General features: G+C 47.7%; 1 protein-coding gene across 1 annotated transcript; it reads left to right on the top strand.

Moving 5' to 3' along the window:
- Positions 1 to 33: 33 nt before the first annotated feature.
- On the top strand, positions 34 to 13,298 carry LOC135817335 (centromere protein J-like). Its single transcript, XM_065330505.1, has 14 exons — positions 34 to 947; positions 1,646 to 1,695; positions 2,291 to 2,836; positions 4,181 to 5,500; positions 5,942 to 6,021; positions 6,341 to 6,431; positions 6,797 to 6,973; positions 7,272 to 7,338; positions 8,319 to 8,796; positions 9,135 to 9,294; positions 11,253 to 11,393; positions 11,688 to 11,761; positions 12,090 to 12,285; positions 12,622 to 13,298. The coding sequence occupies exons 1-14, from the start codon at positions 173 to 175 to the stop codon at positions 12,820 to 12,822; spliced, it is 4,356 nt and encodes a 1,451-aa protein (XP_065186577.1). The 5' UTR covers positions 34 to 172; the 3' UTR covers positions 12,823 to 13,298.
- The last annotated feature ends 391 nt before the right edge of the window (positions 13,299 to 13,689 follow it).

Here is a 13,689-nt window from a genome sequence, read left to right as displayed (position 1 = left end):
TCCGATTTGACTTCAAAGCGCGGGAAATATGAAAATCAAAAAGTAGGAGAGAAACGTGGAAGGAGCCTTGGAGGAGTCAGGAAGAAACTAAAGTAAGTTGCTTACTTTCTTAGACCCCTCTCTTCGGTACCCTTCTGTTTCGGCCTTGATTGTCAGTCCTTCTGGTTATTTTATGGATAGCTTAGGACGTAGCGGAGATAACCCATCTTCAGGACCAACATGGCCGAAGTTACAACAATTCCTGGTCTCTTCGGACTCCCAGATGCTGCACGACTGGCAATTGATCCAGGAGAGAAGTGCTGCTTTCATAGACAGTACGAAGTCTGCACAGCAACTCGCTGTTGGAAGTGATGCTGGAATGCAAAACAAAGAGAACGGACAACTCGTGGAGAGAATTAATCATAAATTAGGGGGCGAAGGATTATCAAGAAACAACGCTGGCTTACTGGACAGCACCTCCACCAAATCGAATGTTCATGAACAGATGCAGGCGTCGCAAGGAATGCCTCCGAATGTTCTCACATCCCACGCTCCTGAAGGACACAGTAAACTCCCTTCTGGCACATTGGCCAATACATACTCTCGTTTCACCGATGCCTCTTTCCTGCCAGGAGGTGCTGCAACAAAGGCCCGTGCCACGTGGGGACCACCCGTAGCCTTCGACATGATGCAGCAAACCGAAGGAAACGATGGAGGCTATGCACAGACTAGATCTGGTGCTCATCCCTCTTTACAAGAGCACAACAGTACACGCCCACCTTCAGATGCAGCCAGTTATGATCCAGAAAGAAAACAGCAGATGGAATCGCATGCACCTGCTGCCTTGGATGGCAAGGATTACCATTCAGGTGGTAACTCAATGCAAGTGTCTGAGAGAGAATCATCCATGAGTGACAAGGCTGTGCCATCCGTAGAATACGATGAGAAGCCAATCAAGCCGCTCGGAGGTACTGTACATTGACAAGAAACCTGTATAATTGTGGTTCTCTCTCTCTTTCTCTCTCTCTCTCTCTCTCTCTCTCTCTTTCCATACCCATCTCTCTCAGTTCCCAGTCAGTGTGTCCGCAGTTGTCAGGCTGAGATCAGTGCAGCACAGCACTGGGGGCACGCGAGAGAGTGTCCGTATTTTTTCAAGTGTCCGCACATTTTAACATGTACATAAATCAATGGGACTGCGACGAGCTGTCCTCACTTTACAGGTGTCGGCAAGGACAGGTTTGGCTGCATCAAATAGGTTCAATCCGATGTGATCGAAAGCTGTACGATCTGTACACTAAGGGTTAAAATATCTGCTTATCACAATCTTCTTCGTGCTTATTGAGCCGTATCCCCTCGCCTCAACCATTAGCCACTTCACCTGTCGCTGGGTTATCTCGGGTGGTGGCGGTTGCTGTGAGCACCACCATCACCACGGCCTATTAAAGGTGTGGCAGCTCAATTCCAATACGTTATCCTACTTTTCATGTGCATATACTCCCTGACGAAGTCCAAAGTACGAGATTTGGAGATGTAGTAGTAGATTAAGCTATTCGATTTGCAGCGTCTCTGATCGTGGTAGTGGTGGTGATTGTATCAGGGATGATACCGGTACATTGGCTGCAGTAGATGAAGCCAGTTTTTACTGTCTTATTCTCTGATTTTACAGACCCACATGCTTCATTTGAAGCTATACTGCTGAAGAAGTTGCAAGATGAGGTAAGAGCCAGTTTGATCCCAGCTGCGCACAATAACAATCAGCCAGGCAGTGGTTGCAGGGTCTTCAAGGCTTTGAAAGACAACAATGTTTTGGTGTTCTTGGACCAGACGCACTCGTGCCCCTTTTATCGAGGCAGTTCTGTTGAGATTATGGCAGTAGCTCAGAACATGCATTTTTTCACTGTAGCAGAGTCTGTGAGTTCGATAGACATTTCAATTTTCTATACGGTCTCATGAAACTGAGGCCGACATTCTGCTCGGTGGACTGAAGTGCTCCGGGTGTTTTTGGTCCGGATCAGCGAGATACGAGTGTAGGTCAGTAAGGCCATAAAAAACATACAGTGGACTGCCGATTATCCCCCCGTCGATGTGCGGAGCCATCTCCAAGGCTTCGTATGAATAGTATGTTCGGATAAAACATCTACGCTCCCTCGTGTTTTCACCGTTTTTATTCTCTTCGGCGTTACCACAGGAATCAAGCACACTGCAGCTCATTGAAATCACCCATGGGGATACATTCTGTCCACAAGCCTTGACCGTTCCTCTGTGCACGCACATGTCTGTGTGTACGCGTGCTTGTTTGTGCTTACTGTAGTCCGAAGTGCCTGTTGCAAAGCCGCCAGTGGCTTCGAACCGCAGCTTCTTGCGCCGCGGACAAGGTCTTGCTCGCTTTTCTTCCTCCAAGAAAACAGATGGCTCTGTTGGTATTGCAAAGACACAGTCAACAGCGTGCCAGGACACATCTGTTCCAAGCCGTGTAACTTCTACAATGGCACGAGTGTCGGGCCCTGCGGCATCCGTCTCATCCAGCAAAGGTGAAGCTGCCCGGTCGTTGGGTCAGGCCACGGTACGCACCTCTGTGGCGAACCCAACAAATCAGATTAGCAGCTCCATGTCGTCTGCTTTCTCCTCCGTGGCCAAATCTTTGCGCGACGACCCGAAAATGACCAGCAGCAGGACTGTATTGCACCTACGAGATCCATCGCAACGTCAGCCTCACCCGACGAGCACTGCAAAGCAGTTTGACTCGCGGCAGCCCCAGGTTGTGCCGCGAGCCGAACCACCGGAAAGACCGGAAGCGCCAGCAGTCCAGGGCAACCGTACTAGCTCACCTTTGGCCGTGCCACTGGCTGACGTTTTGGTAAGTGTACGAGACCCAGATAATACGATAGACTTAGTGCACCCTGCCAGGGATTGGGAGAAATTTCTGAGTATGCGGGATATGTTGCATGCAGGGTTGGCCTCTTGAGCCTCTGACCCAGCTCCTACTACAGTATACACATCAAATATGTCCGATGGCTCAACTTCATTTTTCTAGTACTGTACTGTACAGTATAACTGTAACACACGTAACGGTGAAGCCGCTTGTAAATCCGACGAGGCCTTTCGTACCATTACTTCTCCATTGAATAGTGTGATGAAGCACAGCGGCATCGATTTATACAGCTTTCTTGGCGTTGGAGTGGTGATGAAGTGTACACTGGAAATTGATGGTGGAAGTTGCGCCAAACATGATTCACTTACTTGCGTGTACCTAATACCGCCGAACTGTGCTAGAGACTGTCTACATTGCCAGGCTACAACTTGACCTAACTTGAGCTACAGAAAAAAACAAGTGACAGTAGGATATTTTGCTATAACTTTTCTAACTTATAGAGTTTCACCCACGGGGCGATCATCAGACAGCAGCTAATTATTTGCGCTATGTACACAAAAGGAGTTTGTGAGGCAGCTAGTGCAATCTAGATTTCCCGCTTCCTTGTGTTAGTTATAGTGCTCTCATGTTTGGCGCAACTTGCACTATGATTTTCAAGTGTACGTTCCATCTCCACTTCAATGCCAACAACGCTTCATGAATTGACGCTTTATAACCGTGTCGTACTTGGATGGCGAGCCAAGGAAAATATTACAAGGAAAACGGTGGGGCACTGTGGGCACTTCGTGGCCCACCGTATTCCTTATTTTCTTTTTATATTTTTGTTGTACTTCATCGCATTATCACCATGTACCGATTTGAGAAGTAATGGTACGAAAGGCCTCGTCGAGTTTACAAGTAGCTTGGCTGTTATGTATGTTGATATATTTCATCCGACTTGCTTCTGTTTCGTTTTACAGTAATGCTTACTGTCACATGCATTGCAATGCGTGTCGGGCCTGTCGGCAGGGTAGTGGTGGAGCCGGTTACAGCTCTACTCAGCCATAGCTCAGCTCCTCCCAGCTGTATGCTTGCCAGGCGGAGAGCTAGCATCGTGTACGCCACTTGACAGCCAGATTTGCGTACAAAATGTGTGTGCTATCAGAGGCTGTCCCTTGGTGGTACCACTAAAACAGTATGCCCCATGCAGGAAGTACGTTGCACCCAAGTCCGTCACAGCAGTACAGTTTTTGTATGCGCCCTTATGGAGGAACATCAGTTCTGTGCCATGACTTTTGTACGTAGCTGGTCTTAGGTATGTAACTTATTTGTTGCTTCTATCACCTGCAGGATGACACAGAGCTGGAGGACCTCGAAGAGTTCGAAATGCTGGAGCAAGCTGCAGATGAGCATAGCTTCTCGTCTCAGTCATCGCTCGTGCAAGGCGTGCTGAAGCGCGCCGCTGCGAAAGACAATCGTCGCGACAGTGATGCCACACTAGTGCCAGATCGTGGCTGTGTCTCTGACAGTGGCCTGTCTAAGGACAGAAGCAGAGCTATTCCATGGTCGAGACCTCTCAACACAATCCACCACAGGCCGAGCCCTGCTTTCCACTCTCCGAGGCCAGTCAGCGGGAGTGGTGATGTCGGTAGAGTCCCTAGCACTCACCCTGATGACGCTGCAATGTCTGCGGCATCTCGCTTTATGCCCGTTCAAAGTACAGGTGAGGTTACCTCTGCCGTCATAACAACGGTTTCATCAACCATTACATCATTGACTAATCAGAGATCCACTCAACAGCCACACTCAACTGTCTATGAGAAGTGGCTTGAATCGTTACGTAGTCAGCAGCAAGGTGCAATACTACAAAATAACACGGCTCGCGCATCTGCTGCTGCTGCTGTGTCTAGAGGGTCTTCACTGTCGATCACCCATCACCAGCACACCAGCGGAGACACAGCACAGCGTGCGAGCCAGGGAGTACAGCCGCAGCCAAGCCACCGTGTTTACGTTGCCGATCTAGTTGCCGAAACGGCCAGCAATTCCGATGTCAGTCACGAGGAGAGCGATGGCACTCTCCACGACTCCATCTCGCCTGTAAACTATGGAGACGACACCACCTGGGAGGACAGTACGGTCAATGTTTCTGATGTTCTTGTTCATCAGCCGGGCCAGGCTGATGATAGCCTTTCTCAGGAGGAGCATGATGGTCCTGCGAGAGTGTCTGCACTACCGCCTGCTCACTATCAGCATGTTCTCTACCCTCAATCAAACATTCCGGACGTAACTGAGACCTCTGGTCGTGGCAAAACTGCAGACTTCACACCGGACCTTGCTCTCGTGAATCAAGCTCAGAAACCAGCGCGCCAATCCGCTGTCTTTCAGGAGCAAGTCATCGACTCGGATGCAGATGCCAGCTCGCAACCCTCCCACCTGATGATGAAGATGTTCCCTGCTCTCAGGCCCAAGCCTGCTGTGTCACCTGCTCCAACAGCGCCCGCCAAGGCAGCCGCTGCCGCACAAGCAACCACAAGCGAAGCTGTACGCCACAGATCTCCTCCGCGTGCTGAAGCACAATCCACTTCAGCACCAGCTGCAGAGAAGCTCAAAGAGCTTGAGGCGCACGTGGAGGGTTTGCTGGCTGTGCGCATGCAAGCTGAACGTAAACAGGTGAGATTTGGTTCTTGAGCTGTTTCGTATTCTGAATAGTGCCGTAGTTATACTTGCCCGGAAGGTTTTTTTTTATCGCAGTCGCAGATCTTGCAGCAGTGACAATACACTATGTCACGACAATGAAAAGACAAGATCAATGAGTGTTTCGCTAACTTTTGCATTACTTTTCGCCGGTAGTTTTCGGGCAGCACAGTTACTAAGCATGTTTTGCCTGTCTGGATTTTTATTTATTTATTTAATATAGCCAGTCACAAAACTTGCAGCAGGGAAAACACACTATAAGTTATCACGACAATGACAAGACAAGACCGATGAGTATTTTGCTAACTATTGCATTACTTCTCGGGCAGCACAGTTACCAACTTACCAAGCATGTTTTGTCTTGATTGTTATGAGTGTAGTTATCGATTTCTTTCCGCCTCAATGTGTGTGTTGCAGCTGCAGCTTGCTGTCGCTGAGTTTGAGAAGCAACGTGATGCTGAGTTTGTCAACCTGGAGAATGAATGGAAGAAACTGAGGTCGGTGTTAGCTTTATCTGCTGCTTGCATTGCTTCTTGGCCTAGCTTGTTGATGCAACACGGTATGGCAGCCTATGCGTTTCTTTGATCGTATATGGGTCAGTCAAGAGGTAAAGAAATTTCAACCCATCCAAAGTTCTTTGTTGTGTTCTTAGAAATGATGAATAGACATTGGCATGACTTTTATATTCTATACACCCTTTCATATGCATTGGTCTGGCGATGAGTAAACGATTCTACAGCAGAGGATGGCCTGATTTGTGCAGTAGCAGCTTGACTGACTTCTATTGTTTGTATTGTCTGTTGTCTGTTTTGCCAGGCTTGAGAAGCGAGCATTCCAGGAAGAACAACGGCGCTCTGCTACCGTCTCCACAAACAAGTCTGCAGAAGTGAATCGTTTGCGAGAAGAGGTAAGGTTTCTCTCATTCAATTGTCCTTGCTTCTCTCTTTTTTCAATCCTTCGGCGTTCAGCTGCAGTGTTGTTGAGTTTGCGAGAAGAGCAGTGCACTAGACTGGCAATAATTGTAATAATTATAATACCTTGCATGCTGTCCGAATGATTCATTGTACCTCCGGCTGCTGTGTGTGTGTGTGTGGGGGGGGGGGGGGGGGGGGTGGACACTTGTGCTCAGTATTTTTTTTTATTTGCAATCTCCATGAGAACATGCACCCTATCGCCCTATATGGACACATTGCGTATCATGTGGGATATTCGAACAGTCAGTTTTCTGGTAGGAAGTGCTCATTGGTATACTTTGCACAATTCCCTTCTCAGATCAGTGATTTGCAACAGCAACTGAATGCATCGCAAAGCCGCGAGACACGGCTTCAGACAGCGGTGGCACGGTCGAAGAGCCGCAGTGACTGTTTGGAAAAGGACAACGAGGAATTGTTGGCGGAGAACAGTGTGCTCACGAGGAAGCTCTTGGAAGCTGAGGAGCGCTTGCTGAAGGTAAGACGGGTGGGATTGTGCCAGTTGCCTTGTATGTTGAATGGCTGACATCTCCAAACACTGACCAGTTTTAGGATATTCAAAATAGCCCCCGGCGACACCATGGCTCTGCCTTGCGTATGAAAGGGTAACAGCTGGCTTTGAATGAAACAGAAGAATCAATATGAAGTAGTTCCATGCTTTCAACCGGCATTGCCAGCCCTTTGCTTGGAATGTGTACACGTATGGGTGAATTTGTGTAGTACATGTACTTGTCAAATAGATGTTTTCTCCATACTGCATTTTCTGTTTGTGTTAGGCTGCATCCAGTCAGCATGAAAACCTGTCACCGGTGTTAGCTGGATCTGTGCCATCAGCAACAATCGGTATATGTGCTAGGAATGTTATTTTTAATAGTTACTTTTGAATAGGTCAGCGTCTCCAGCGTCTCGTGCCAATGACCTTTTGAAAACTGAAAGAGCTCGACGCTTGGATGTGTCTCGGCAAAGAGTTGAGATAGTTTTACCACAGTGCCTAGGATTGCCAACAGCAGTGTAACTAGGCATGTTTTACCACCATAGAGTATTTGACTCTAAATAACAGTTACAGCTGCGGTGAGTCTTCGAGTTCACCGTTACTAACTCGTATCAAATGCTGTAGCCGCCTAACGCTCAGGCCAGAAGATACACTCTAGCCAGTGAGTGGATTACGTAGCCCAGCCACCACATGCAGAACAAGCAGTATATGCAAACAGAGACAATAGTATGCGACATGTTTATGGGTTACTACAGGTGGAATCCTGATAATTCGAACCTCAAAATGCAAGGAAAAAACTTCTAATTATCCAAACATACACCCACAACACAATATGTATGTCAATATGCTCTCATGATCAAGCAGAGTTGCGCTATGGACCTTAGACACAGATTTCACGGATACTGAACTGACCGGTACAGCCTGCTCGTGCAAACTGAACTGACCAGTACAGTGTACAGTGAACTTCGAATTACACTTTGCTAACTTCGAATTATCAGCAAAAATCCCACACATTTTCTATGTAAGTGGAATCCGTGGGACTTCTAATTAACCGGACATGTCCAGTTCGAGGTTCGAATTATCAGAATTTGTTTATGTGGGAATCATATTGACAGAAATCGGTCCTGGAAAAACTTCTAATTAAGCGGTATGTTCGAATTAAGCCATATTCAAATTATCAGGATTCCACCTGTAGTACTTTGAGGTGTATGCGTGGAGGTGTAGATCACACGTAACAAGGATAGTAAGGATAGCCCCTTTCTCTCCTGAATTAATCCTGCATGCCGTTGTCCCGTGCCTTGTTGTCTCGGTTGTGTTGTTTCCTGTGCAGGTTCAAAGCCTAAGATGTCAATGGTAACAGCATCTGTGGGACGGAAGCCTCTCTTATCCAAACCTGGTGCAAAGAAACCCATTACCAATCAAGGCAAGGTGCTCTCGACTAATCCACCTCCACGGGCTGATGTACCGATTAGATCAGCTACTAGTGCTGTCCAGGATGCTAGGAGTGGACCTTCACAACACACTACTAAGTCGCTTGAGTCGTCGCATTTGCCACCAAGCGATCGTGCTACACTTCCGCAGGCTCCCAGGCAAGATCACTTGGCGAAGGAGCCGGTGCCACCGCAGCAGCATCAGCATGCCAAGCAGTTCTTTGATTCGGAGCTGCTCTTGTCTGATGAGGATCTATCGGACAGTGGTGAGAATGCGTTCAGCGGCGACTCGCAACTGGCTCTCGCTGATAACATTACCACTCCTGCTGGACAAGAATGTACGGCTGTGGTTGCTGCTGGCGCTTCCTCACTGGAACGGTAGGGTTGATGTGTGTACTGTCGGATCCCCAATGCAAGCACAGGGCCTTTTTATATGAAGATTTGTTGTCCCAGGATGAGTCGACTTTCGTCTGTGATGTGTCTGACTCCTTGCTGCAAGATATGGATGTTGGTGTGCGATTGTGCGCTTTTTGTCCCGGTGTGAATTTGAGCTCGGCATGTGTGTGTGTGTAAGTATGTAAGTAGGTAAGTTTGTGCTACTGCTAGATCCACGGCTGTGTGCTCATGTCTTCTCTGTATATGATCTACATGTACTTGCTCCGAGTTCTATATACCCATGTCTAGTCTGCTGCTTGGCTTGTTGTTGTAATGCCCAGCTTGCATGAAGACGCCGATGTAAGTGAGACGCCGGCAGAAAGGCTCCATCCAGCGCCTGTACAGTTTGGTGGCACAACCGACCTGCCTTCCATGGACCCACATGATACTCAGCCAGCCGGCGTTGCCTTACCTGCTGAACTTCCAGACCAGCCCCAAAAGGTAGAGACTATGTGCACACTGTCATTGTGATGTCATCCGTTCACGTTTTTTTCTGAACGAAATGGCTGCTGCCAAGAGTAGAGCGTGGTACATGTACTTTTGCTGTCAGATCTATGCTTATATTGTTAAAACAATTTAAAAAAAAGGGCAACACTCGTTTCGTCCCAGTAGTTTGTATACACATACTGTGACATTATACATGCTTCATCATTGTGCGCCAGGTCTGTTGGTTTGCCTGTGTGTGTGAACTCCTGTGCATACACATGCACGCCAGCTTACATATGGGCAAAGGCAGACTCTTTTAAAATTAACATACTACTTCGCCATGTGCTTTTTAGGCTTGCTACTGACTGACATGATGGTAAGAGTACTGTTTGCTAGGTCAAGACTCTGGATCATGATCACTTGAAAAGTAGGCGGCAATGTTTACGTATGCATGTTTCTATGTGCGTGCAACATATGGTTGCTTCCTAGTTGTACAGTCATGGTCAGTGACATGCGAGCTCGTGAATAAGACATCACTCCGTACCATTGCACAGTCCAGTGTTTGCGGGTCTGCGGCTGCACAGCACCCTGTACACGTGGAATCCTAATAGTTCGAATATGGCTTAATTCGAACATACCGCTTAATTAGAAGTTTGTCCAGGACCGATTTCTAGCAATACGATTCCCACATAAACAATTTCTGATAATTCGAACCTCGAACTGGATATGTCCGGTTAATTAGAAGTTCCACAGATTCCACTTACATAGAAAATGTGTGGGATTTGTGCTGATAATTCGAAGTTAGTAAAGTGTAATTCGAAGTTCACTGTACACTGTACTGTTCAGTTCAGTTTACATGCGCAGGCTGTGACAGTCAGTTCAGTATCCGTGAAATCCGTGTCTAAGGTCCATAACGCAACTCTGTTTGACCATGAGAGCATTTTGACGTACTGTAGAGGCAGAAAATTTCGTCGGTCAATAATTTCGTCCAACTCCAAAGAAAAGGAGTTCGTCCGGTTGGAAATTTCGTCCATGGGTCATAAGAGTGTATAGAAACGCTGGACAAATCGATATTCGTCCTACATTTAATTTAGTCCAAAAGCTCCTTGGACGAAAAAGACGAAATTAAATTCCAGACGAATATTTCTGCTTATACAGTACATATTGTGTTGTGGGTGCATGTTTGGATAATTAGAATGTCCGGATAATTAGAAGTTTTTTCCTGGCATTTTGAGGTTCGAATTATCAGGATTCCACCTGTATTAAAGGGGAAGTTAAGGCAAAAATTAAAATTTCACCAGTTGTAGTCTTCAGGGTGCTGAGTCGAATGGTCTTGGTCCGAGAAAGCTGAGACGCTCCCTTCCTACTTGAATCCCAATCGAACTCGCGCACTTCCACCGAAACTGGGTGACTGCGCCCTACTAGATGGGGATTTGTATGCAAAATGTCACTAAAAGCGCCGTTTCGTTCTTATAAAAGCACGGATGACCGCGATTGGCCCATATGTTGTAGTCTTTCGGACGCTGAGTCGACTGGTTTTGGTCCGAAAAGGCTGCGATGAAGCGTTCCTCCTTTATTCCCAATCGAACATGGTTGAACAAGTGGTCACGTGCTCCTGGGTGCCCAAATCACCTGGTCACCACGCCAGCAGGCGACAACTTTCACACCAAGGTTCAACTCGAGTTCAACTCGAGTGACAGGACTGCACCCAAAAAAGGTCAAACAGGCTAGTAAGTTGTACCCTGCAGGCACTGTGACCAGCTGACTGGTGTACGCAGGAGCACGTGACCGCTTGTTCAACCATGTTCGATTGGGAATAAAGGAGGAACGCTGCATCGCAGCCTTTTCGGACCAAAACCAGTCGACTGTTCTCTTTGATTGTTGCTGTGAAGTATCACAGCCATCACCAGCATTCTTGTTTTACTAATGTCTGCTCACTCAGCATGTCCAATTCCTTCACGATTGTTGTCCAGGTCGAGACTGTACTGGAAGATGGATCGCGGCAGATTCTATTCCCAGACGGCACGCGTAAAGATGTGTCTGCAGATGGCCAGTCGGTGGTTGTGTCCTTTTTCAATGGCGATATCAAACAGATTTGTCCAGACAAGAGAGTGGTCAGTATTGTTTGAGAATGTTGGCGCTGTTCTGGATGAATACTGTGTGCTTCTAAAAGTGCTCCTCCACACTTCGTACTGTGTACCTGACCACCCTGCCCCATACTCGCGCTCTCACACAAACACAAAGATGATCCTCACTACAGCAGCACCGTTTTATGATGGAAACCCTGCTAGATTAGGGAGGGCGCTGGCTTCAGAGTTGGATATTTGACTTCTGAAATTTGTGCTGCTTTATCGTGCGTGCTGAAATATAGTCCTGGGACGTCTGTTGTTTGTTATTGCTCTATGTAGGTCTATTATTATGCGGCTAACCGTACGACGCACACCACATATCAGAATGGCGTTGAAGTCATCGAGTTTGAAAAGTAAGTTGCAGTTGTCCATGATAAAGTGCATTGAAAGACTTCTTTGAGAACTACCGGTGTGGCTGGACAAGATGCACGGATCCTTGTGTGAGCATGTGTGGGGTCTTGTTCTTGCGCGATGATGCTGAGTACAATACCTCAGCTATGGCACCCCCAGGCGTTGCTGTTTTTAGCGCCTATAATGTATTATGCTACCCCATGACACTGCTCCTTGTTGATGGAACTTTAAGTGCAGACAGCTTTAGCCTGGTAATCGTTGCAGTTGTTTCGAGATGTGCCAAGACAATTCCTTCATCCTTCTTCCGTTCTCGATTCTCCTCACTTGCAGTGAACAATCTGAGACTCACTATCCAGATGGAACGAAGGAGGTTCGCTTTGCGGACGGCACCATGACATACCTCTTCCCCGACGGCTCTGAGAGGACAGTGCTCCCGGATGGTACGGTCCACCAGGCGCATCTGGATGGCGAACACGTTATTGAGTTCCCTAATGGCCAGCGGGAAATTCACACAGATCAATTCAAGGTAACAGGAAGCATGTTGCGAGTAATCTACAGTCCTACTTCGTTATTTATTCCTGATCACCTGCTTCTAATATCCTAATTCCTTGGTCCTAGGCACCGCGTATACACAATGTCATACTTAGTTTTGGATCTGGGAACAAAATGGGTAACTTCAACTCGCTCCATCGTACCGTTCTCCGCCTGGGGCACCGTTATAATATGCACTGGGTGTCTTTCGGTGTGTATGCTTGTGTGTGTGTGTATGCGCGCGCATGTGTGTGTATGTGTGTGTGTGTGTGCATGTGTATGCGCGCGCATGTGTGTGTGTGTATGTGACACATTGGCGTCCTGTTTCCAGCGACGCGAGTGTCCAGACGGCACCGTGAAAACCGTCTACCCCGACGGCAAGCAGGAGACGCGCTACGCATCTGGCCGAGTGCGCGTCAAGGATGCCAGTGGTGCAGTCGTGCTCGACACTGGCCAAGCCATGCCGGCGTCAACAAAGACTGCTGCTTCGGTTCCCACCGAGTCTCCCACCACTCCAAGTAGCTGGACGTGATGCACACTCTCTTGGAACAGCACCTTTTGCCTGATTGAGATTGCAGACTACAGGGACTCTTGACCGTCAAACTGCTTGTCATTGGAATGGTACATATTTTATTGGCTGCGTCGAGCCAGGCAGCAAACTTTAAAAATTACACTCATGAAACTCACCCAACCTGTAGGATATTTTCATATTGTCTCACTCTGCCGGCCAGGTGATCTTATACGTTATTGTATTCTCTAAGTAGATTATGTGCCCCCCCCCCCCCCGACCATATTTGACTGACACGAGTGTTACTCATCTGTTAGCGTTCTTGTCGACAACTATTTTTGAATATTTTGAACATACTAGTAATGGAACTTCTGGCCTTCAATTCTATTATCTTTGACAATTTCACTCTATTGGATCATGTACGCTGCACTTGACAGTGGATGTTCATCCAGGGCAGTATAGTTGGTGCCTTGCACGGAAATTATACATCTTGTATCTAATGGCTTGTGTGTGTGTGTGTGTGCATGTGTGTTTCAAGAATATCTTGGCAACCTGTCATCAAGAGTACATAACCCCCCCAGAGTGTGCAACGCCGATCCAGCTCTGTGTAGGGTCTTGGTCGAGCGGAATCGGATCTTCTGATGTTATGCGTACACTTCACACCAGCGCAAGGCCGGTCTCGAGGCAGGGCGCCATTGTTTTTTGATCCAAGAGTACCCGCGACTTCCCGGGTTCCCCTCAGATGTGTACGGTATTATGACGCAAAGATCCGATTCCGCTCGACCAAGACCCTATGCAGAGCTGGATCAGGCGTTGCACACTCTGGGGGGTTATGTACTCTTGCTGTCATGTGTGTTGAACAACAAACTACCCGGCCCGTATCATGTGTTG

Source organism: Sycon ciliatum, chromosome 5 (assembly GCF_964019385.1).
Source record: "Sycon ciliatum chromosome 5, ocSycCili1.1, whole genome shotgun sequence".
In the NCBI taxonomy this organism is placed as follows: Eukaryota; Metazoa; Porifera; class Calcarea; order Leucosolenida; family Sycettidae; genus Sycon; species Sycon ciliatum.
This window is presented reverse-complemented; position numbering and strand designations above follow the sequence as displayed.

Bases quoted from the DNA above. Each gene is read 5' to 3' on its own strand.
- LOC135817335 (XM_065330505.1), top strand. From the start codon at position 173: ATGGATAGCTTAGGACGTAGCGGAGATAACCCATCTTCAGGACCAACA. The intron at 2,837-4,180 runs GTAAGTGTACGA...TATCACCTGCAG, and splicing joins TGCCACTGGCTGACGTTTTG to GATGACACAGAGCTGGAGGA. The intron at 6,022-6,340 runs GTCGGTGTTAGC...CTGTTTTGCCAG, and splicing joins AATGAATGGAAGAAACTGAG to GCTTGAGAAGCGAGCATTCC.